Below are 21,500 nucleotides of genomic sequence, written 5' to 3'. Positions count from 1 at the left end.
GACGTCCTTCGCTGGCCGTCTGCTTCACTTCGCCCGAGTCACGCCCCGCGACCGCTTCTGGAAGGACACCAAGAACATCTGCATCATCGTCATCATCATCGTGAGTGAAATACAGCCTTACAGCACTATGAGCCTGACCAGGCTGCTCATAACCTTACAGCACTATGAGCCTGACCAGGCTGCTCATAACCTTACAGCACTATGAGCCTGACCAGGCTGCTCATAACCTTACAGCACTACGAGCCTGACCAGGCTGCTCATAACCTTACAGCACTACGAGCCTGACCAGGCTGCTCATAACCTTACAGCACTACGAGCCTGACCAGGCTGCTCATAACCTTACAGCACTACGAGCCTGACCAGGCTGCTCATAACCTTACAGCACTACGAGCCTGACCAGGCTGCTCATAACCTTACAGCACTACGAGCCTGACCAGGCTGCTCATAACCTTACAGCACTATGAGCCTGACCAGGCTGCTCATAACCTTACAGCACTATGAGCCTGACCAGGCTGCTCATAACCTTACAGCACTATGAGCCTGACCAGGCTGCTCATAACCTTACAGCACTATGAGCCTGACCGGGCTGCTCATAACCTTACAGCACTATGAGCCTGACCAGGCTGCTCATAACCTTACAGCACTACGAGCCTGACCAGGCTGCTCATAACCTTACAGCACTACGAGCCTGACCAGGCTGCTCATAACCTTACAGCACTACGAGCCTGACCAGGCTGCTCATAACCTTACAGCACTACGAGCCTGACCAGGCTGCTCATAACCTTACAGCACTACGAGCCTGACCAGGCTGCTCATAACCTTACAGCACTATGAGCCTGACCAGGCTGCTCATAACCTTACAGCACTATGAGCCTGACCAGGCCGCTCATAACCTTACAGCACTATGAGCCTGACCAGGCCGCTCATAACCTTACAGCACTATGAGCCTGACCAGGCCGCTCATAACCTAACAGCACTATGAGCCTGACCAGGCTGCTCATAACCTAACAGCACTATGAGCCTGACCAGGCTGCTCATAACCTTACAGCACTATGAGCCTGACCAGGCTGCTCATAACCTTACAGCACTATGAGCCTGACCAGGCTGCTCATAACCTTACAGCACTATGAGCCTGACCAGGCCGCTCATAACCTTACAGCACTATGAGCCTGACCAGGCCGCTCATAACCTTACAGCACTATGAGCCTGACCAGGCTGCTCATAACCTTACAGCACTATGAGCCTGACCAGGCTGCTCATAACCTTACAGCACTATGAGCCTGACCAGGCTGCTCATAACCTTACAGCACTATGAGCCTGACCAGGCCGCTCATAACCTTACAGCACTATGAGCCTGACCAGGCCGCTCATAACCTAACAGCACTATGAGCCTGACCAGGCTGCTCATAACCTAACAGCACTATGAGCCTGACCAGGCTGCTCATAACCTTACAGCACTATGAGCCTGACCAGGCTGCTCATAACCGTACAGCACTGTGAGCCTGACCCACGCTCCTCTCTCCCCTAGCTCACACTGCTGGATATGATCATATATGGCTCTCTGCAAGCTGCGGGTGTCTATGGTGTCCGATGGTCCCGTGTGCTGAGGCCACTGCTGCTGGTCAACATCACAGAAGGGCGACAGGTAATGTGCGTGTGTGTGTGTGTGTGTGTGTTGTCAGAGACGTCATCTTTCAGATGAGAACTTAGACTGAAAAAGATCCTATGACTTGGCAAAGAGTCGGGGATTCCGCAGTGTCCCGGCTCTGTCAACCTGCCACCTAATCATCCCCTGATTCAATTGGCTGAAACCAATTTTCACCCACAAAATGGCTGCCGTTACATCCCCCAGGCGGGTGCTGCACATCGCTGGTGGTTCAGGAGTTTCCCCTCATCATTGTAAAGTACTCTCACTTTTAGAAAATAAATAATAATATAAATGCAAGGAATTGATTCATTATTATTATTAGGGCGGCACGGATGGTGCAGTGGGTAGCACTGCCGCTTCACAGCAAGGAGGTCCTGGGTTCGAATCCCGGTCGGCCGGGGCCTCTCTGTGTGGAGTTTGCAAGTTCTCCCCGTGTCTGCGTGGGTTTCCTCCGGGTACTCCGGTTTCCTCCCACAGTCCAAAGATATGCAGGTTAGGCTGATTGGAGAGTCTAAATTGCCCATAGGTATGAGTGTGTGAGTGAATGGTGTGTGTGCCCTGCGATGGACTGGCGACCTGTCCAGGGTGTATTCCTGCCTTTCGCCCAATGTATGCTGGGATAGGCTCCAGCCCCCCTGTGACCCTGTTCAGGATAAGCGGGTTAGGAGAATGAATGAATGAATTGTTATTATTGATTATTATTAAGTGTGTAATGAATTAATGAATGATTATTATTGATTATGATTAAGTGTGTAATGAATGAATGAATTATTATTGTTGATTATGATTAAGTGTGTAATGAATGCATTATTATTATTGATTATTGATTATGATTAAGTGTGTAATGAATGCATTATTATTGATTATTGATTATGATTAAGTATGTAATGAATGAATGGATTATTGATTATTATTATTGATTATGATTAAGTGTGTAATGAATGCATTATTATTATTGATTATTGATTATGATTAAGTGTGTAATGAATGAATGGATTATTGATTATTGATTATTGATTATTATTATTGATTATGATTAAGTGTGTAATGAATGAATGGATTATTGATTATTATTATTGATTATGATTAAGTGTGTAATGAATGAGTGGATTATTGATTATTATTATTGATTATGATTAAGTGTGTAATGAATTCATTATTATTATTGATTATTATTATTGATTATGATTAAGTGTGTAATGAATGCATTATTATTATTGATTATTATTATTGATTATGATTAAGTGTGTAATGAATGCATTATTATTATTGATTATTGATTATGATTAAGTGTGTAATGAATGAATGGATTATTGATTATTGATGATTGATTATTGATTATTATTATTGATTATGATTAAGTGTGTAATGAATGAATGGATTATTGATTATTATTATTGATTATGATTAAGTGTGTAATGAATGAGTGGATTATTGATTATTGATTATTATTATTGATTATGATTAAGTGTGTAATGAATTCATTATTATTATTGATTATTGATTATTATTATTGATTATGATTAAGTGTGTAATGAATGCATTATTATTATTGATTATTATTATTGATTATGATTAAGTGTGTAATGAATGCATTATTATTATTGATTATTATTATTGATTATGATTAAGTGTGTAATGAATGCATTATTATTATTGATTATTATTATTGATTATGATTAAGTGTGTTTTTCACGCGCAGCTGCGCCGGGCCTTCAGGAGCATCCGGAACGCTCTTCCTCAGATCCTGTATGTCTTCCTCCTCTTCATATTCAGTGTGCTGGTGTTCTCTCTTATGGCCCTCAAGCTGTTGGGGAAAAGGCAAGTGACCCGGCACTCAGAAATTAGTGTAAAGGCAAGTGACCCGGCACTCAGAAATGAGTGTAAAGGCAAGTGACCCGGCACACAGAAAGCACACAGAAATGAGTGTAAAGGCAAGTGACCCGGCACACAGAAAGCACACAGAAATGAGTGTAAAGGCAAGTGACCCGGCACTCAGAAATGAGTGTAAAGGCAAGTGACCCGACACTCAGAAATGAGTGTAAAGGCAAGTGACCCGACACTCAGAAATGAGTGTAAAGGCAAGTGACCCGGCACTCAGAAATGAGTGTAAAGGCAAGTGACCCGGCACTCAGAAATGAGTGTAAAGGCAAGTGACCCGGCACTCAGAAATGAGTGTAAAGGCAAGTGACCCGGCACTCAGAAATGAGTGTAAAGGCAAGTGACCCGGCACTCAGAAATGAGTGTAGTCTGAAATTACCTCACCTGCATAAATGAATGTTTTCTGAATGAGTGAGACAGGCTGAATGGGCAGGATTAGTTCAGAGTTCAGAGGATGCTGATCGTCCGCATGTGTGTGGCTCCATTTACTTGGCTGGTCAGGCGTCAGTGAAATCAGCCGCCAGCTTCTGTGTAGTCTGTGGTTTTATTTCAGTCTCGTTAGTCGACATTGCCTGTGGGTATGAGTGTTTGAGTAAATGGTTTTATAGCTATATATGTGTTTAAATTCAGAGCAGAGTCAATAATCTCATGTCTCTCACAGAGGTCTGAAAACCGAAGATGGAAATTCCTATTTCACAAACTACCTGCAGATAGTGTTTGATCTGTATGTGTTGGTCACCACTGCAAACAGCCCAGATGTCATGTAAGTTTCTGTTTGCGAATAAGTTTTGCTTTAGTTCTGACCGTATTTGAGTTTTTTGAAAACATATTTTAAAACATGTAATTTATGTTTTGTCTTCCTGCAGGATGCCAGCCTACAATGCCAACGTGTTCTTTGCGGTTTTCTTCATCGTTTACATCCTCATCAACACCTACATCTTCATGTCTGTCTTCCTCGCCGTCGTCTACAACAACTACAAGAAAAACCTAAAGGTATAGCTGCCATTTTATTCTTTTTATGCACTTTCCGTAGTTCCTTCATACGTCCTTATTTCCATATCCGAGTATAATGTGTTTAGAAATACTCTTAGAAAATGGCAGAGTTGGGGGGTTAGGATTAGAGGTAGGGGTTAGGGTTAGGGGTTGGGGGTTAGGGTTAGGGGTTGGGGGTTAGGGATTAGGGTTAGGGGTAGTGTTGGGGGCGTAACGGTGTGTGTGGTCCCTGCAGGAGGAGGTGAGGCAGCTGGCTTAGGGTTAGGGGTAGTGTTGGGGGCGTAACGGTGTGTGTGGTCCCTGCAGGAGGAGGTGAGGCAGCTGGGTTAGGGTTAGGGGTAGTGTTGGGGGCGTAACGGTGTGTGTGGTCCCTGCAGGAGGAGGTGAGGTAGCTGGGTTAGGGTTAGGGGTAGTGTTGGGGGCGTAACGGTGTGTGTGGTCCCTGCAGGAGGAGGTGAGGCAGCTGGGTTAGGGTTAGGGGTAGTGTTGGGGGCGTAACGGTGTGTGTGGTCCCTGCAGGAGGAGGTGAGGCAGCTGGGTTAGGGTTAGGGGTAGTGTTGGGGGCGTAACGGTGTGTGTGGTCCCTGCAGGAGGAGGTGAGGCAGCTGGGTTAGGGTTAGGGGTAGTGTTGGGGGCGTAACGGTGTGTGTGGGTTAGGGTTAGGGGTAGTGTTGGGGGCGTAACGGTGTGTGTGGGTTAGGGTTAGGGGTAGTGTTGGGGGCGTAACGGTGTGTGTGGTCCCTGCAGGAGGAGGTGAGGCAGCTGGGTTAGGGTTAGGGGTAGTGTTGGGGGCGTAACGGTGTGTGTGGGTTAGGGTTAGGGGTGGTGTTGGGGGCGTAACGGTGTGTGTGGTCCCTGCAGGAGGAGGTGAGGCAGCTGGGTTAGGGTTAGGGGTAGTGTTGGGGGCGTAACGGTGTGTGTGGGTTAGGGTTAGGGGTGGTGTTGGGGGCGTAACGGTGTGTGTGGGTTAGGGTTAGGGGTAGTGTTGGGGGCGTAACGGTGTGTGTGGGTTAGGGTTAGGGGTGGTGTTGGGGGCGTAACGGTGTGTGTGGTCCCTGCAGGAGGAGGTGAGGCAGCTCGTGCGGGCGAAGCGCCGTAAGATGGCCCGGGCGTTCTGCGTGCTGCAGGAGACGTGCGGGGGGGCGGAGCCCGTGGTGACGCAGGCGCGGTGGAGCCGGCTGGTGGGATTGGTCCAGCCCAACATTCGCTCCGCCCACCGGCAGCTGCTCTGGAGTGTGTCCGACACGGAGGGGAGGGGCCACATCGGTCAGCACGTCGCCCTGGCAACGGCTCATACAACAGCTTACTCATAACATGGCATGACATAACACATGCAGGGCGGCCTGTAGCGTAAGGTACATGACCGGGACCCGCAAGGTCGGTGGTTCTAATCCCGGTATAGCCACAATAAGATCTGCACAGCCGTTGGGCCCTTGAGCAAGGCCCTTAACCCTGCTCCAGGGGAGGATTGTCTCCTGCTTAGTCTAATCAACTGTACGTCGCTCTGGATAAGAGCGTCTGCCAAATGCCATTAATGTAATGCAATGCAATGTAATGTAGTGTAGTGTAATTAATGTAACACTGCATCAAGCATGGTCTTGAAGCCCCCAGTGTTTCCTGGCGGAAAGCCCTTATCCTGAGTGACTCATACGTGAGATCACAGTGAAACTGCTGGTGTTCCACCCTCCCTTTACTTGGGAGTCAGGTGTGTTCCACCCTCTCTTTACCTGAGAGTCAGGTGTGTTCACCCTCCCTTTACCTGAGAGTCAGGTGTGTTCACCCTCCCTTTACCTGGGAGTCAGGTGTGTTCACCCTCCCTTCACCTGGGAGTCAGGTGTGTCCACCCTCCCTTTACCTGGGAGTCAGGTGTGTTCACCCTCCCTTTACCTGGGAGTCAGGTGTGTTCACCCTCCCTTTACCTGGGAGTCAGGTGTGATCACCCTCCCTTTACCTGGGAGTCAGGTGTGATCATCCTCCCTTTACCTGGGAGTCAGGTGTGCAGACCAATCAGTAGCACTAACTACCCGGGGCTGGATTCTGATTTGAGTGTTGATGATTCTGATTTGAGTGTTGATGAGTCTGATTTGAGTGTTGATGATTCTGATTTGAGTGTTGATGATTCTGATTTGAGTGTTGATGATTCTGATTTGAGTGTTGATGAGTCTGCTTTGAGTGTTGATGATTCTGATTTGAGTGTTGTTGATTCTGCTTTCGGGACACAAGAACAGTCTTTGGCTGTCATTGTTGCAATTATCAAGAAATGTATCTAAAAGGTCAGATGGAAGTTTTGTTATTTAAGACATTAAAACTGAGTTAGCCATTCTGGCACGAGCAGAATCACCCCCTCCTCTCCGCTCAGCTTATTGGGGACGCACACCATCATTGGATGTTAGCTACCGGGAGCGATGAAAAGCAGAAGCCCCTGAAAATCTGTCCTGGGACAGTCACAGATATCAGATTTCTTCCGCAGAGCAGTTGGTTTGTTGCTAGCTGTCGGGAATAGGAAGAGAATTTCACCAAATATTGCCAAAGAAAATTGCCTACCCCAGCTTTAAGGCCTTCTTAGTGTGCAGTGCTGTCCAAATATCCAATCAGAAATAGGCATGAAACGGCCGTAGTGCAAGCTCAGAGCAGTGTTGTAGCACAGGCTGCTCTGTGCTGCAATAACGCACCTGTGATAACGCACCTGTGATAACGCACCTGTGATAACGCACCTGTGATAACGCACCTGTGATAACGCACCTGTGATAACACACCTGTAATAACGCACCTGTGATAACGCACCTGTGATAACGCACCTGTAATAACGCACCTGTGATAACGCACCTGTGATAACGCACCTGTGATAACGCACCTGTAATAACGCACCTGTGATAACGCACCTGTGATAACGCACCTGTAATAACGCACCTGTGATAACGCACCTGTGATAACGCACCTGTGATAACACACCTGTAATAACGCACCTGTGATAACGCACCTGTGATAACGCACCTGTAATAACGCACCTGTGATAACGCACCTGGAATAACGCACCTGTGATAACACACCTGTGATAACGCACCTGTAATAACGCACCTGTGATAACGCACCTGTGATAACGCACCTGTAATAACGCACCTGTGATAACGCACCTGTGATAACGCACCTGTGATAACACACCTGTAATAACGCACCTGTGATAACGCACCTGTAATAACGCACCTGTAATAACGCACCTGGAATAACGCACCTGTAATAACGCACCTGTGATAACGCACCTGTAATAACGCACCTGTGATAACACACCTGTAATAACACACCTGTGATAACGCACCTGAAACTCCTGTCGAGTAGCAGCAGACAGAAGGGGCAGCTGAGTGTCTGCGCTCTCCTCCTGCCTGCAGGGAAGCTGGCCTTCATGCAGCTGCCAGACCTGCTCAACATCCAGGTCATCACAGTCAAGTCCCGGCCACACCCTCTGCAGACCTGGCAACCCTCCCTGTACAACTCCACTGCAAGCCAGTTTGTGTGCCGCATGGTCAAGCACAAGTACGCTGTAAATTCACACTTTACACACGGTCCCTACGTGCAGTTTGACTTCTACATTCTTTTAGCATACATTTGTTTATCAGTTGCATGTCTTACATTATTACTCTGTGTATAGCACAAATGTATATGCGCAGGTGTAATAATGTGTTCAGTAAGTGTATGTAGATGAGCAGCTGAGATGTAGATTAGGATTGATAGACACACAGTACTGTGCAGAACTCTTAGGCACCCTGGACTTTATTATATATATATGTTTATTTTTTGTGTGTATTAGTATAAAAGAACACATTTAAAATTTCCAAATATTCATTTTCCAAAATATTTAATTTTTCTATTTAATGAAAGTACTTAATTTCATTTTTGTATTTAATTTAAAGAAGTAACATATTACTGTAAGCAATTGACTACTTTTTACATAAAAACTTGATCACGCCCCCAACACTATCACGGCTGATATCAGAAGCAAGGAGACAACCAAAGTCTGCAGAAGAACTGTGGCCAGTTCTCCAACATGCTTGGAACAACCTCCCTGCTGGTTGTCTTATAGAACTGCAGGACAGCGTTGGCTCTCAGAGAAGTGATGCAGTTTTAATGTCGATGGGTCATCACAAAAAATATTGATTTGATTCAGTTTTTAACTATTCTGCCAAATTACAAAAATGTATCGTACATTTAATTAGGACCTTTCATTGTATTATTTTTGAAAGAATGTTATCTGTGCAGAATGTTATACAGGTGCCTGATAATGTACAGATAATGATTATAGTTTATGTTGAAGTTTTGCTCTTATAATTTCAGTAAGGTTAGTAGAATTGCAGCAGAACGATTTAGATGTGGATTCTCCCTCTCCCTCTCCTCCCTCCCTCTCTCTCTCCCTCTCTCTCTCTCCCCCCTCTATCTCTCTCCCTCTCTCCCTCTCTCTCCCTCTCTCCCTCTCTCTCCCTCTCTCTCCTCCTCCCTCTCCCTCTCCCTCACCCTCCCCCTCCCCCTCTCTCTCTCTCTCCCTCTCTCCCTCTCTCAGGGCCTTTGTGTATGTGTATGATGTGATCATCCTGCTGAACGCAGTGTTCATTGGGCTGGACGAGGAGAACTCGCTCATCTCCAACCTGGAGTGGCTGTTCCTGGGCCTGTACCTCCTGGAGATCCTACTGAAGCTCTACACCTTCGAGCCCAGGGCCTTCTTCTCCCGGCACCAGTTTTGGAACTGGTGAGTCCCTAGGGCTGACGGGAACTGTAGTTTTTATCTGATCTGTGCTGACCTGCCTGAATCCGGGAGGAAGATTGAGGGCTGGTACTTACTATGCTATTATCCAATTAGAGAGCTGGCTGATTATCCAATCAGGAAGCTGCTTACAATGCAGTGCTGTATAGATATCCAATCAGGGAGCTGCTTATTGTGCAGCTACCGCTTGTAGTTGCTTCAGTGGAGGTCCAGGGGCAGTTAGGCTGAATGGAGCTGCAGTGTGCTTTTCCCTCCATCCTGTCATCATCCTGCAGTGACCTGCTGTCTCAAAGATCTCTCAATCTTCCCCCTCTTTCTTGCTCTACCTCTCTCTCTCCATCCCTCCCTCTCTCTCTCCCTGCCCCCCTCTCTCTCTGTAGGTTTGATACGATCATCGTGATTTCTGCTCTGATTGCCACCATAATTAACTCTGCACTAAAGTCTGGTGAGTACAGAGCACACCCCCAAACAAGTACAGAACACCCCTACATGTACCCCCCAGTCTAACCAGCCAATCACCTAACACACAACACACACATACACACACACACACATACAGACACGCACACACACACACCCACACTCACACACACACACACACACTCACACACACACACACACACACACACACACACACACACACACACACACATACAGACACACACCCACACTCTCTCACACACACACACACACACACATACAGACACACACAGACACACACACACACACACATACAGACACACACAGACACACACACACATACAGACACACACAGACACACACACACACACACACATACAGACACACACACACACATACACACATACAGACACACACACACATACACACACACACCCACACTCACACACTCTCACACACACACACACACACACACACACACACACATACAGACACGCACACACACACACCCACACTCACACACACACACACACACACACACACACACACACACACATACAGACACTACACACACATACACACACATACAGACACACACATACAGACACAGACACACACACACATACAGACACGCACACACACACCCACACTCACACACTCTCTCTCACACACACACACACACACACACACACACACACACATATACAGACACACACACATACACACACATGCAGACACACACAGACACACACACACACATACAGACACACACAGACACAGACACACACACACACATACAGACACGCACACACACACCCACACTCACACTCTCTCTCACACACACACACACACACACACATGCAGACACACACAGACACACACACACACATACAGACACACACAGACACAGACACACACACACACATACAGACACACACAGACACACACACATACAGACACACACACACACACATACACACACACACACACACACTGTACACGCACTCATGGTCTGTAGATGGCTGAGGGTTTGACCTGGTCTGTAGATGGCTGAGGGTTTGACCTGGTCTGTAGAAGGCTGAGGGTTTGACCTGGTCTGTAGAAGGCTGAGGGTTTGACCTGGTCTGTAGAAGGCTGAGGGTTTGACCTGGTCTGTAGAAGGCTGAGGGTTTGACCTGGTCTGTGTGGTTTCAGCGGGTGGCTACAGCAGCCGGCAGGTCTTGGACATCGTGTTCATTCTGAGGATCCTGCGTTTGATCCGGGTGGTGGACAGCATCCAGAGGTAATGATGACCCGGAAGTGATCAGCTGGCTGACCCGGAGGTGATGTAATGGCTGAAGTATAATAGAATGTGTTTGTGATCTGGTTGCTGGGAGCCCTTCATTACTGGGTTCCGGGGTGGGGGTGTTTTTGCTTTTTTGTCTTTTTCTTCTGTTTCCTATATTGAAAAACATATTTTAAAAAGTAGATTACCGGGTTCCCAGTGAAGAACAGGGGCCACCTCTTACCGCTTCACCCGAGCTCTGTTTCAGCTCTAAGCTCGTGAAACAGCAGTTCAGTGAGGGCGTTTTAGGGGTTAGGTGTTAATGGATCTTTAATGGATCGTCTCTAAACGTCTCCCTGCGTTGCTGTCCAGGTTCCGCATTATCATCAACACCCTGATCAAGATCGGGCCCACAATCCTCACCTTCGGACAGCTCATCCTGGTGCGTGTGCGTTTCCAAGGAGATAAAGCTCCCTCTGACCCACACACACTCCACTGCTCACTGGAAACACTGGTGCACTGAGAGGGAACCACCAGCAGGGGGCGATACATACCTGCCGCGAGTCCTGGAGGGCTTTATACTGCAGTACATCAGAACTGCCTTTTCCTTACCTGTGTACAGCTGTGTGTGTGTGTGTATGTGCAGCTGTGCTCGTGTGTGTGTGTGTGTGTGTGTGTGTGTACAGCTGTGTGTGTGTGTGTGTGTGTGTGTGTGCAGCTGTGTGTGTGTGTGTGTGTGTGTACAGCTGTGCTCCTGTGTGTGTGTGTGTGTGTACAGCTGTGTGTGTGTGTGTATGTGCAGCTGTGCTCGTGTGTGTGTGTGTGTGTGCAGCTGTGCTCGTGTGTGTGTGTGTGTGTGCAGCTGTGCTCGTGTGTGTGTGTGTGTGTGTGTGTGCAGCTGTGTGTGTGTGTGTGTGCAGCTGGCCTCCTGTGTGTGTGTGTGTGTGTGTGTGTGCAGCTGTGCTCCTGTGTGTGTGTGTGCAGCTGTGTGTGTGTGTGTGTGTGTATGTGCAGCTGTGCTCGTGTGTGTGTGTGTGTGTGTGCAGCTGGCCTCCTGTGTGTGTGTGTGTGTGTGTGTGTGTGCAGCTGTGCTCCTGTGTGTGTGTGTGTGTGCAGCTGTGTGTGCGTGTGTGTGTGCTTCAGAGTGTTTATGAGTGTGTTTTTGTAGTGTGAACCAGTGTGATGTGCAGACTAAAGTTAAATACATAATTGTTTTGGATTCAGATACTTTTCTGTGCTCGATTGCTCTTGCCTGGTGCGATTGAGCCAAGAGGACCAGAATGCGGGGTCTGCACTGTTCGAGAGTATTTATTTGGTTCCATTACTCCAGACAAGCCCAGTAAAGCTGAGAAAAGTATTTGAATTGAAAACAATGATGTCGAGGACCCAGCCCTAGGCCCGCCTGATGAGAGATTGACAGAAGATGGGTTAGGCAGGAATGCATTGTTAACCCCTCGCACACGCCAATGGGGTAGGAGTAAAAGCTCCTGTAAGAGGAGAAGTATATGGTACAAGATAAATGTACAACCGTATATGGATACTGAGGAATCTGAAGTCAGAGGACTTAGATTCAGGGTTTTAGAGAGCAATGAGGTATTTGCCCCAGGTCTGCACACATAGGTGGTGTACTGACTGGAGTTGATGCTTGCAGGTGGTGTACTGACTGTGGAGTTGATGCTTGCAGGTGGTGTACTACATATTTGCCATGGTGGGGATGGAGCTGTTTAAGGGGCGGGTCCGGTTCTTTGGGACCGGCTCCACGGACCCAGCGCACCAGTACTGCGGGAACCGCCTCCTGAACGGAACTGACTTCGCCAAGCTCAACTACTGCAGGAACAACTTCAACGACATCATTTCCTCCTTCATCCTCCTGCTGGAGCTCACCGTGGTCAACCAGTGGCACGATATCCTTTCAGCCAATTGCAGCCTGGCTTCAGTCCTTTCAGCCAATAGTGGCCTGTTGTCAGACAAAGTTCTGGTGAAAGGAAGAAACCACCTGCTGACAATCAGCTATAATGAATTCTATTTTTATAAAGCTCCTGGGAGCTGAGGCACAGTTTTCTAAGTTACGTAAAAGCAGAATCAGAAATGTTTTTAATAGGAATTCTGTGAAGATGCCACCATTCACAGACACGTGTGTGTGTGTGTGTGGGAGAGATGAAACTCTGTAAATATGTATTTGATGTTTTCGCTGTTTTTTCTTTAATGGATCACACTCTTGAGCAGTGGCTTCACCGCGGTAACCCATGTCTCGGCACGCCTCTTCTTCATCCTGTTTCACATCGTGGTCGTCATCGTCATCATAAAGTAAGATTTCCTCTTTTCATTTATCTTCATTTAAAGTAATAAGATGAGTCTGACTTGCTTCCTGTATCTTAAATCAAAGGCTTCTTCTAAATTATAGTTTTGCATTACACTGATAGGATGATTTACAAGTGAAAAGCTGATATTTTCACTTAAATTAATACACATGTGTTTTATGGCTCTGGCTGGCAGCTTTAAGGTGGATGGGTGAGTTGTCACTGATTTCGGGTGGGTGGTTTTATCTTAGGCGGCATGGATGTGACCCTGTTCAGGATAAGTGTGTTAGGATAATTAATTTTCAGGATAAGCAGGTTAGGATAATGGATGTTCAGGATAAGCGGGTTAGGATAATGGATGTTCAGGATAAGCAGGTTAGGATAATGGATGTTCAGGATAAGTGGGTTAGGATAATGGATGTTCAGGATAAGCGGGTTAGGATAATGGATGTTCAGGATAAGCGGGTTAGGATAATGGATGTTCAGGATAAGCGGGTTAGGATAATGGATGTTCAGGATAAGCGGGTTAGGATAATGGATGTTCAGGATAAGCGGGTTAGGATAATGGATGTTCAGGATAAGCGGGTTAGGACAATGGATGTTCAGGATAAGCGTGTTAGGATAATGGATGTTCAGGATAAGCGGGTTAGGATAATGGATGTTCAGGATAAGCGGGTTAGGATAATGGATGTTCAGGATAAGCGGGTTAGGATAATGGATGTTCAGGATAAGCGGGTTAGGATAATGGATGTTCAGGATAAGCAGGTTGGGATAATGGATGTTCAGGATAAGCGGGTTAGGATAATGGATGTTCAGGATAAGCGGGTTAGGATAATGGATGTTCATGATAAGCGGGTTAGGATAATGGATGTTCAGGATAAGCGGGTTAGGATAATGGATGTTCAGGATAAGCGGGTTAGGATAATGGATGTTCAGGATAAGCGGGTTAGGATAATGGATGTTCAGGATAAGCGGGTTAGGATAACGGATGGTTTTATCTTCTTGTCATTCAGCATCTTTGTCGCGTTCGTGTTGGAGGCGTTCTTTGTGGAGTACACCATCGCTAAGAGTGACCTGCAGACCTCGCTGGAGAAGAAGATCGCGGAACTGGAGCTGGGTGTTCAGCAGTAAGAAACCAAAGGACTGCAAACTGCGTTTAACCGTGATTAACCGTCTGCTAAACATCTGCTAACCCCGTTTAACCATGATTAACCGTCTGCTAAACATCTGCTAACCACGTTTAACCGTGATTAACCGTCTGCTAAACATCTGCTAACCACGTTTAACCGTGATTAACCGTCTGCTAAACATCTGCTAACCGCATTTAACCGTGATTAACCATCTGCTAAGTGTCTGATAAACATCTGCTGGTGTCTTTATCTCATACTGGGGGTGAACCTCAGTCTTGTCCTGAGAGGCATGTGCCGGTTGGCACTTAGTAGTGAAGTGTGATCTGAGTCAGCCGCTTTTCTCCCCGTGACAGGGAGGACCTGGACGGAAGCTTAGTGGAGAGCATGGAGACGGCAGAAAACGACCTGGGTCCCTCAGAATCCAGCAAAGGAAACCCCTCACTAATGTTCAGGATCGCCTCAAAAAGTGAGTTCTGCTTATGGAAGGCTGTGTTCCAGTGTTCCAGTGTGTGGACAGGCCCCAGTCTGTGTGTGAGAGAGTCATTGTAGTGTGTGGACAGGCCCCACAGTCTGTGTGTGAGAGAGTCATTGTAGTGTGTGGACAGGCCCCACAGTCTGTGTGTGAGAGAGTCATTGTAGTGTGTGGACAGGCCCCACAGTCTGTGTGTGAGAGAGCCTGCTCTCTAACTCTCTGACTGCTAATGGAGACTTGGAGCAGAAGTGTGTGGTTCCAGGGTTAGGTCTGCTGAGTTCTACAGGAGGTGGTGTTTGGACACTTGCGGTTCTGTCCCGTGTTCTCAGGGTATAAGACCGTGGACGGGCTGCTGCAGAGGATCTTTGAGGCGGATCTGAACCCTGAGGACTATGCAGAGGATGAGGAGGCAGACGGGCCTTCGCAGTCCGACGCCAACCTCCAGAACCCGGCCTACGACGGCATCTAACTGCCATCAAAGGGAACCGCTCACTTTAACTGATATCTCTTGCCTTACTTACATAAATATATATTTTCCATTTGTGCTACAACATAAAGAATAAAAATAAATCTTAAAATGTACAGGTTATATTGAATGAGTGGGGAATTAACTCCATCATGGTGATATTTACCATTTATATATTTTTTTAATCATGTTTTTGAAATGCATACCTCATGCATATACCAGGAAGAAGTTTAGTGGCATACTATTCCAAGACCGTGTAACGTGCTCCTCCTTGGAGAGTGGCAGAAATGCTCTGCAGCTGTTCAGACCTGTTCAGTCTATTTCTCCGTACTGTCTCCGCTGAATGTGCCTTAAACCTGTCTCTGCTGAATGTGCCTTAAATGTGTTAGTCCTATGGCAAAGCTGCAATATGAAGGGAAGCCTGTTTGATCCTGGATGATAGATTCTGACGGTGCACTTTCTGTGATATTCCTGTTTAATATATTATAATATGTAATTATAATATATAATATATTTAACGCGAAAAACGGACAAAGGGCTTTACTCTAGTTTGTGCATCATCCTCTTTGTAGGAATGATCATCCAAGTCCATCAATTATTTAACTTTTTATGGTTACTTTATGGTTAATTTTATCGTTTGTGACAAGAATTCAATTAATTTCATCAGCTAAAACGACAGAAATGTTTTTATTCTGTAATCATCCAATTCTCAGTACTGAACGCAGCTGGAGGTCGCTCCGCAGCACTGAATACGGCGAGCTGGAGGCTCACACAGTCCGCGCTTCGCAGGGGATTGTGGGAGTATCCCTGTGATGCTGATTCAGGAGGAGAGACAGCGAACGGAGGGTGGGAAATGGTGCAAGAGCGAACCAGAAAAAAAACGGCATTGACCCTGGGAACGAAATGACGCGTCTCTTCAGAGTCTCTAAATCTCTTATTTTATTGCGGCGGCAGAAGAGCAGGTCAGGACGCCAGCATTTAATTATGTTTCTCTGGCAGCTTGTCGTTGGAATGCCTATAATCACCGCATTATAACATCGCTGTTATGTGGATTGCACACGCTGGCTGCCTCGCATAATAATAGCAAATGGATGTATCAAACCATGCGTTTCCAAAAGCGACAGGAACTCGTTAAATTACTGCCTAGGCTAAGGAGTGACGCTCACAATACGCATTGTGTCAACCAGAGATAAATGGCAATAGTACGGCAACAGAAAATGATTAGTTAAGGAAGACGATGCTTGCGCCTGGAGTTGCTAGAGCTTGTCATTACGGGAAATGCAGTATTTTGTAAAAAGGTGACCACTTATTCTTCTAGGCTACGCGCAGGACGTCACATCCCAATGTGCCCTAACACGCCCTTATCAAAGTCATCTATTTCTTTAATTGTGAGCTATTATTTTCGAGGATAAATTCTGCGCAGGCTCGCCTCCGTTTTATAGCTCGCGTCCTTCTACGCCCTATAAAAGTGCGATTTATGAATCGGAGAGGTTGTACGCAGGTTTGATCCTCATAATGCACATGGTCTAGAATTAGTCCAATGGCCGAATCTCTTTTCGGGGGAATATCGATTTTCAGAGCGAATCTCTCAATTTTCAAAGGGCGGGGTGGAAATAAAGGTGTTCATTGGACCTGAATGTGTGAGAGGTGGGACCCGCTGTGCACGTGTGCATGCTATTTCTCAGGAAGAAGGTGCGCTCGTGCGCCGCCTATCGCGGGGATGTCGTGATAGCTGCGGCTCAGAGCAGAAGCTCGCGCTGCAGTGCGGACAGTAGGAAGGGGAAGAGGTTTGGAGGAGGGTTTTCGTACATATACATATATATGACCAAATATATTTTCGTGGGAACACCAAACATATGTTGTATCCGCCTGTAACGGTGTAGCAAGTCGTGTTCAACTACAGAATAAAGCAATGTAATCGCTCTTGTTTTAAGAAACTTGATTGTTGGCAGCCTTTTAAAAAATATCAAAATATGTATTTATCAGGCTAGCACGCGAACTCGGGTTTTTATTGTATTGATTTGTGATAGTTTACTAAAAAGGCAACGTGTTGTAATCTTGTATTTTATCTAAGGAATACTGGAACAATGACGGATGCATTCATTTTAAAATTAAGGCAGAGATGCGATTCGAGGCTTCTGTGATAAAATACTGCTGCTTGATGCCTATAATGTAAAACAATCTGGATTCACATTTTTGATTTGGTTATATGTCTACAGATATGAACAAATTAATTAGTAGATGTTTCCCTTTCTCCGGTGAATTGGCTATAGATGTGTTGTTATAGTTTGCGCAGCATCACGAGGCGCGCGGCGATAAGGTGTAGCTCGGTTGTAGCGGCGCTACAGTGGGCTTGTGTCTTGGCGACGCTGAAGTTGAAATAATGTTTTCTATTTTACGCGGAAAATTGAGTCAACCAAGTGGCAAAGCGGGATTCGTTATCTTTTAAATTATTCTGGGGTCGAGGCATTCTTCGGCGTGGGTAAAGTGCCCCAGATGAAGGTTACCAAACGAAGACGGAAAGGAATGCCGACTTACCTTAATCTCTGCGCCGCCAGGTAAACCACTCCAACATTCTGAACCGCTCGGAACATCCGCAGTTTTTAATGCGTGTTGCCGAATTAATAATGCAAGTTTATTGGATTTTATTTATTTGACTTGGATAGCCGAGAAATGTAACGTGCAGACATTGTGCCAGTCTGCTGGGAATAGCTCCACCTTGGCTGAGCTGTGTGCCACGAAATTAACATCCTGTTTAAAGCTGATCTAAAACTGATGCGAACCCGTGTTTTCATGAGAACCACTGCATTGATAGCATTTAAATGAATTTTTTTGTGGAATGATTTCAGTGGAAAAATAGTACTGATGTCATCAGGAGCAGGCCTGTCTAATAATATAACTCAGCAGCAATATATTTTAGGCCAAGTCACCTTTTCCCACAGCAATTGTTTAAATTGTTTACTTTGTTGGGGTGCATATTGGAGGGTGCAGATATTATAGCCATTCATCTTCTTTCAAAATCTTTTAATACAAAATTTGAATGCTGTGGGGTTTTTTTGTTGACATTGTGCATAATCAATGTTTTTCCTTAAGTGTGTTATATTAAATCCTGTAGCATTGGTGATTTCTAAGCAAATTACACGTTTATTCTATGTTATTCCTCTCTGTGTAAACTATATATATTATCATTTATTATCATATTTTATCACGGGAAGCAGAATATTTAAGTGCATGATACAGGGAACAGAAATTACATTTTGTTGACATGGTGTACGGATCCAGTTTATCTTAAAGATAATAATTTAATGAAAATGAAAATGAATAATGAATATTCCTGGTCAGGATTGTGGGGGTGCTGGAGAATATCCCAGCATGCACTGGGTGAAAGGTTGGTATACACCCTGGACAGGTCTATAGCATGGAATAAATTAATAAATATAATATCAATAAAATTAATTGCCAGATTCTAAATTCTAAATTGTCAAATGATTCAATATACATATAAAAAAAACAGATTTCCTACTGTTAGTGATCCCAGTTCCCACATGGTTAGTTATTGGAGCTGTATTTAAATGTTCTCTGACATTTTTGCTTGTGGAATTCTATCCTTTATTGGGATGTGACCAGTGTTTGTCTGGATTCTGAGATTTTAATTTTTTGTGGTATTTAATGTACCAAAGGAAATGGAAACCTTAATGAATGGAACACTTTAATTCTGGAGTTCTGTGCACATTCCAAGAGCACAGGAATGTTTAAGTCCTCCAAGTGTACCTAACACTTAGTTTACCTAAAGTTTACCCAACCCCACCCCTAAAGTTTACCTAACCCCAACCCTAAAGTTTACCCAACCCCACCCCTAAAGTTTACCTAACCCCAACCCTAAAGTTGACCTAACCCCACCCCTAAAGTTAGGAGTATCTAGCACCATGTCAAGCCTGGTCTTGAGTACTCTTGGGGTTTTCAATACCAGGCTTGTTTTGGTGCTAGATGCTTTTCGGTGAACTAAGCCTTAGGTTGGCCTGAATGGCCTGTTCTTGGGAGTTTGTTGGGTTATGTTACGATTGATTTCTACATGATCTATAGACATCTATTGCAACCTTTCATTGTGGAAATATACACATTTGCTGGCGTTTATTATTTAAATAATATTACAAATGAGGGGTGTTGTGTTGCTCATTCACACTGGGTGAGCCCCATGGCTGTGCCCATGCTGATTGTGTTTCTATAGGGTGAGGTGCGTTTGGGAGGGCTCAGTCGGTTTAGTGGTCAACGCTTGCTAGCGACCCCTGCTGGTGTAGCAGGTCTCAGCCGCATGTGAAGGGCCTCCTCACTCTGTGTGAGTTCAGTGTGCCACACTATGACTGGCTGCCCAATCTCCATGCTTAATTTGACATTCCAAATGATGGTGCTAATTGAACATGTTCATTTATTTAAAAAATAAAATAATGGTGAAGATGGACAAAGAGAGAACTGATAAATAATGAGAATTCATCTATTTTTTTTATTTAACCAGCTACAGTTCAGTTTGCAATCTCTTTTCCAAGAGGAACATGAAATAAAACAGTAGTTACAAAGACAATGATATGAGACAATACAAAGATGAGAACAAATATTAAAAACTGATTTAAGGTTAAGAGCAGGCGCCTTGCCGTGAATCACACAGTTAAAAGCAACAGATGAGCAGAGGTAGAAGAGTGTCCAGCTGTGGGGAGAAGGGTGGCTGAAAGCTTCGTTCCAGATTCACTGGAGGGCCGGGGGACTTTAAAAATAACCATGTGACTGTGTGAAGGTGATACCTAGTGAAGTACTTAATCTTCAGTCTGTTTTCATGGACAGACAAGGTTGTGTCAGTTCTGACCCAAGAAATTATAATAATAATAATAAACTTTGTTTATGTAGCACATTTTACATACAAAGTGCGTGTTACAGAAAAAGTGATTAATGTAAAAACAGACAAGTAAAAAGAGGGGAAAAATATGTACAAAATAACAGTAAAAGAAATGAATAAAAATACTGCCTTGGATGCATTACCGCCCGTATCTCTGAGGCCCAGCCCTGTTCTGTGTGCTATCACATGACCACAGCCGCTGTGATGTCACCATCAACTGTGACAAACCCTCTTCTATTTCTTGACTTTGTAGGATGACAGAGGAGGTTTTTGGCATCGACTAAATTGGGGGAAACCTAGGATTTTATCAAAGACGTAAGGTTTTTGAAGAGATTTTTTAATATGGTGAGAGGTTTACATGTTCTTCAGTCCCTGGGAATGTGGCTGTGCCCCAACTCAACATGGCTGCCAGCGCCTGTGCCCCAACTCAACATGGCTGCCAGCGTCTGGGCCGGGTCTATCCACACTCCTCTGAGTTCTGTCTCACAGAAACCCGAATGCTACCTGCCCTCGCTTCTGCAGAGCGGACCCCTCACTCTGAGACACGCAAAGGCCTGCGCAGGCAGAGAGAGCATTTCCATCCCTGCAATTACCCATGAGTCTGTGTGCTGCTGAAACACACACACACACACACACACACACACACACCTGAGAGTATCCCCGAGTGCATTACAGAGAGGAGCTGTGTTCTCCCTTAAACACAGTATTACAGTAAAGTACTGTGTTCTCCCTTAAACACAGTATTACAGAGAGGAGCTGTGTTTTCCCTTAAACACAGTATTACAGACAGGAGCTGTGTTCTCCCTTAAACACAGTATTACAGAGAGGAGCTGTGTTTTCCCTTAAACACAGTATTACAGAGAGGAGCTGTGTTTTCCCTTAAACACAGTATTACAGAGAGGAGCTGTGTTCTCCCTTAAACACAGTATTGCAGTAAAGTACTGTGTTCTCCCTTAAACACAGTATTACAGAGAGGAGCTGTGTTTTCCCTTAAACACAATATTACAGAGAGGAGCTGTGTTCTCCCTTAAATACAGTATTACAGAGAGGAGCTGTGTTCTCCCTTAAACACAGTATTACAGTAAAGTACTGTGTTCTCCCTTAAACACAGTATTTCTGCACTGATGTTTTAAAGCTGGAGCTGGTGCTGCAGAAAAGGGTCTAAAGCAGAGCAGCTGAATATGCAAAACACCTGATCTGAGGCTTCTGATTGGTGCTCAGGTTTCACACTGGCATCTGATTGGTGCTCAGTTTTCACACTGGTGTCTGATTGGTGCTCAGATGA

At 45.5% G+C, this 21,500-nt stretch overlaps 2 protein-coding genes across 2 annotated transcripts in view; both read left to right on the top strand.

Moving 5' to 3' along the window:
* The first annotated feature begins 6 nt into the window (after window positions 1-6).
* Window positions 7-15,977, top strand: tpcn3 (two pore segment channel 3). The gene is made up of 16 exons (XM_061230260.1): window positions 7-100; window positions 1,529-1,645; window positions 3,351-3,469; window positions 4,191-4,292; window positions 4,396-4,522; window positions 5,584-5,788; window positions 7,909-8,053; window positions 9,075-9,260; window positions 9,656-9,720; window positions 10,890-10,977; window positions 11,332-11,401; window positions 12,644-12,863; window positions 13,176-13,266; window positions 14,273-14,386; window positions 14,743-14,855; window positions 15,191-15,977. Exons 2-16 carry the CDS (start codon window positions 1,544-1,546, stop codon window positions 15,328-15,330), a joined length of 1,887 nt encoding a protein of 628 aa, XP_061086244.1. The 5' UTR covers window positions 7-100; window positions 1,529-1,543; the 3' UTR covers window positions 15,331-15,977.
* Window positions 15,978-15,980: 3 nt separating this feature from the next.
* The window catches only part of LOC133120211 (tau-tubulin kinase 1-like), a 34,050-nt gene continuing 28,530 nt past the window's right edge, over window positions 15,981-21,500 (top strand). Inside the window, exon 1 of the mRNA XM_061230259.1 lies at window positions 15,981-17,885. The gene's annotated coding sequence lies outside the window, so the exon portion shown is untranslated. The remainder of the gene's footprint in view (window positions 17,886-21,500) is intronic.

The sequence above is a fragment of the Conger conger genome, chromosome 2 (genome assembly GCF_963514075.1).
Source record: "Conger conger chromosome 2, fConCon1.1, whole genome shotgun sequence".
Classification (NCBI taxonomy): domain Eukaryota; kingdom Metazoa; phylum Chordata; class Actinopteri; order Anguilliformes; family Congridae; genus Conger; species Conger conger.
Note: the sequence above shows the minus strand (reverse complement) of the source record. Positions and strands in the feature narration are given on the sequence as shown.

Coding starts and splice junctions, on each gene's coding strand:
- tpcn3 (XM_061230260.1), top strand. CDS start 1,544: ATGATCATATATGGCTCTCTGCAAGCTGCGGGTGTCTATGGTGTCCGA. Junction 5,789..7,908: donor GGAGGGGAGGGGCCACATCG/GTCAGCACGTCG, acceptor TCCTGCCTGCAG/GGAAGCTGGCCTTCATGCAG. Junction 14,856..15,190: donor GTTCAGGATCGCCTCAAAAA/GTGAGTTCTGCT, acceptor CCGTGTTCTCAG/GGTATAAGACCGTGGACGGG.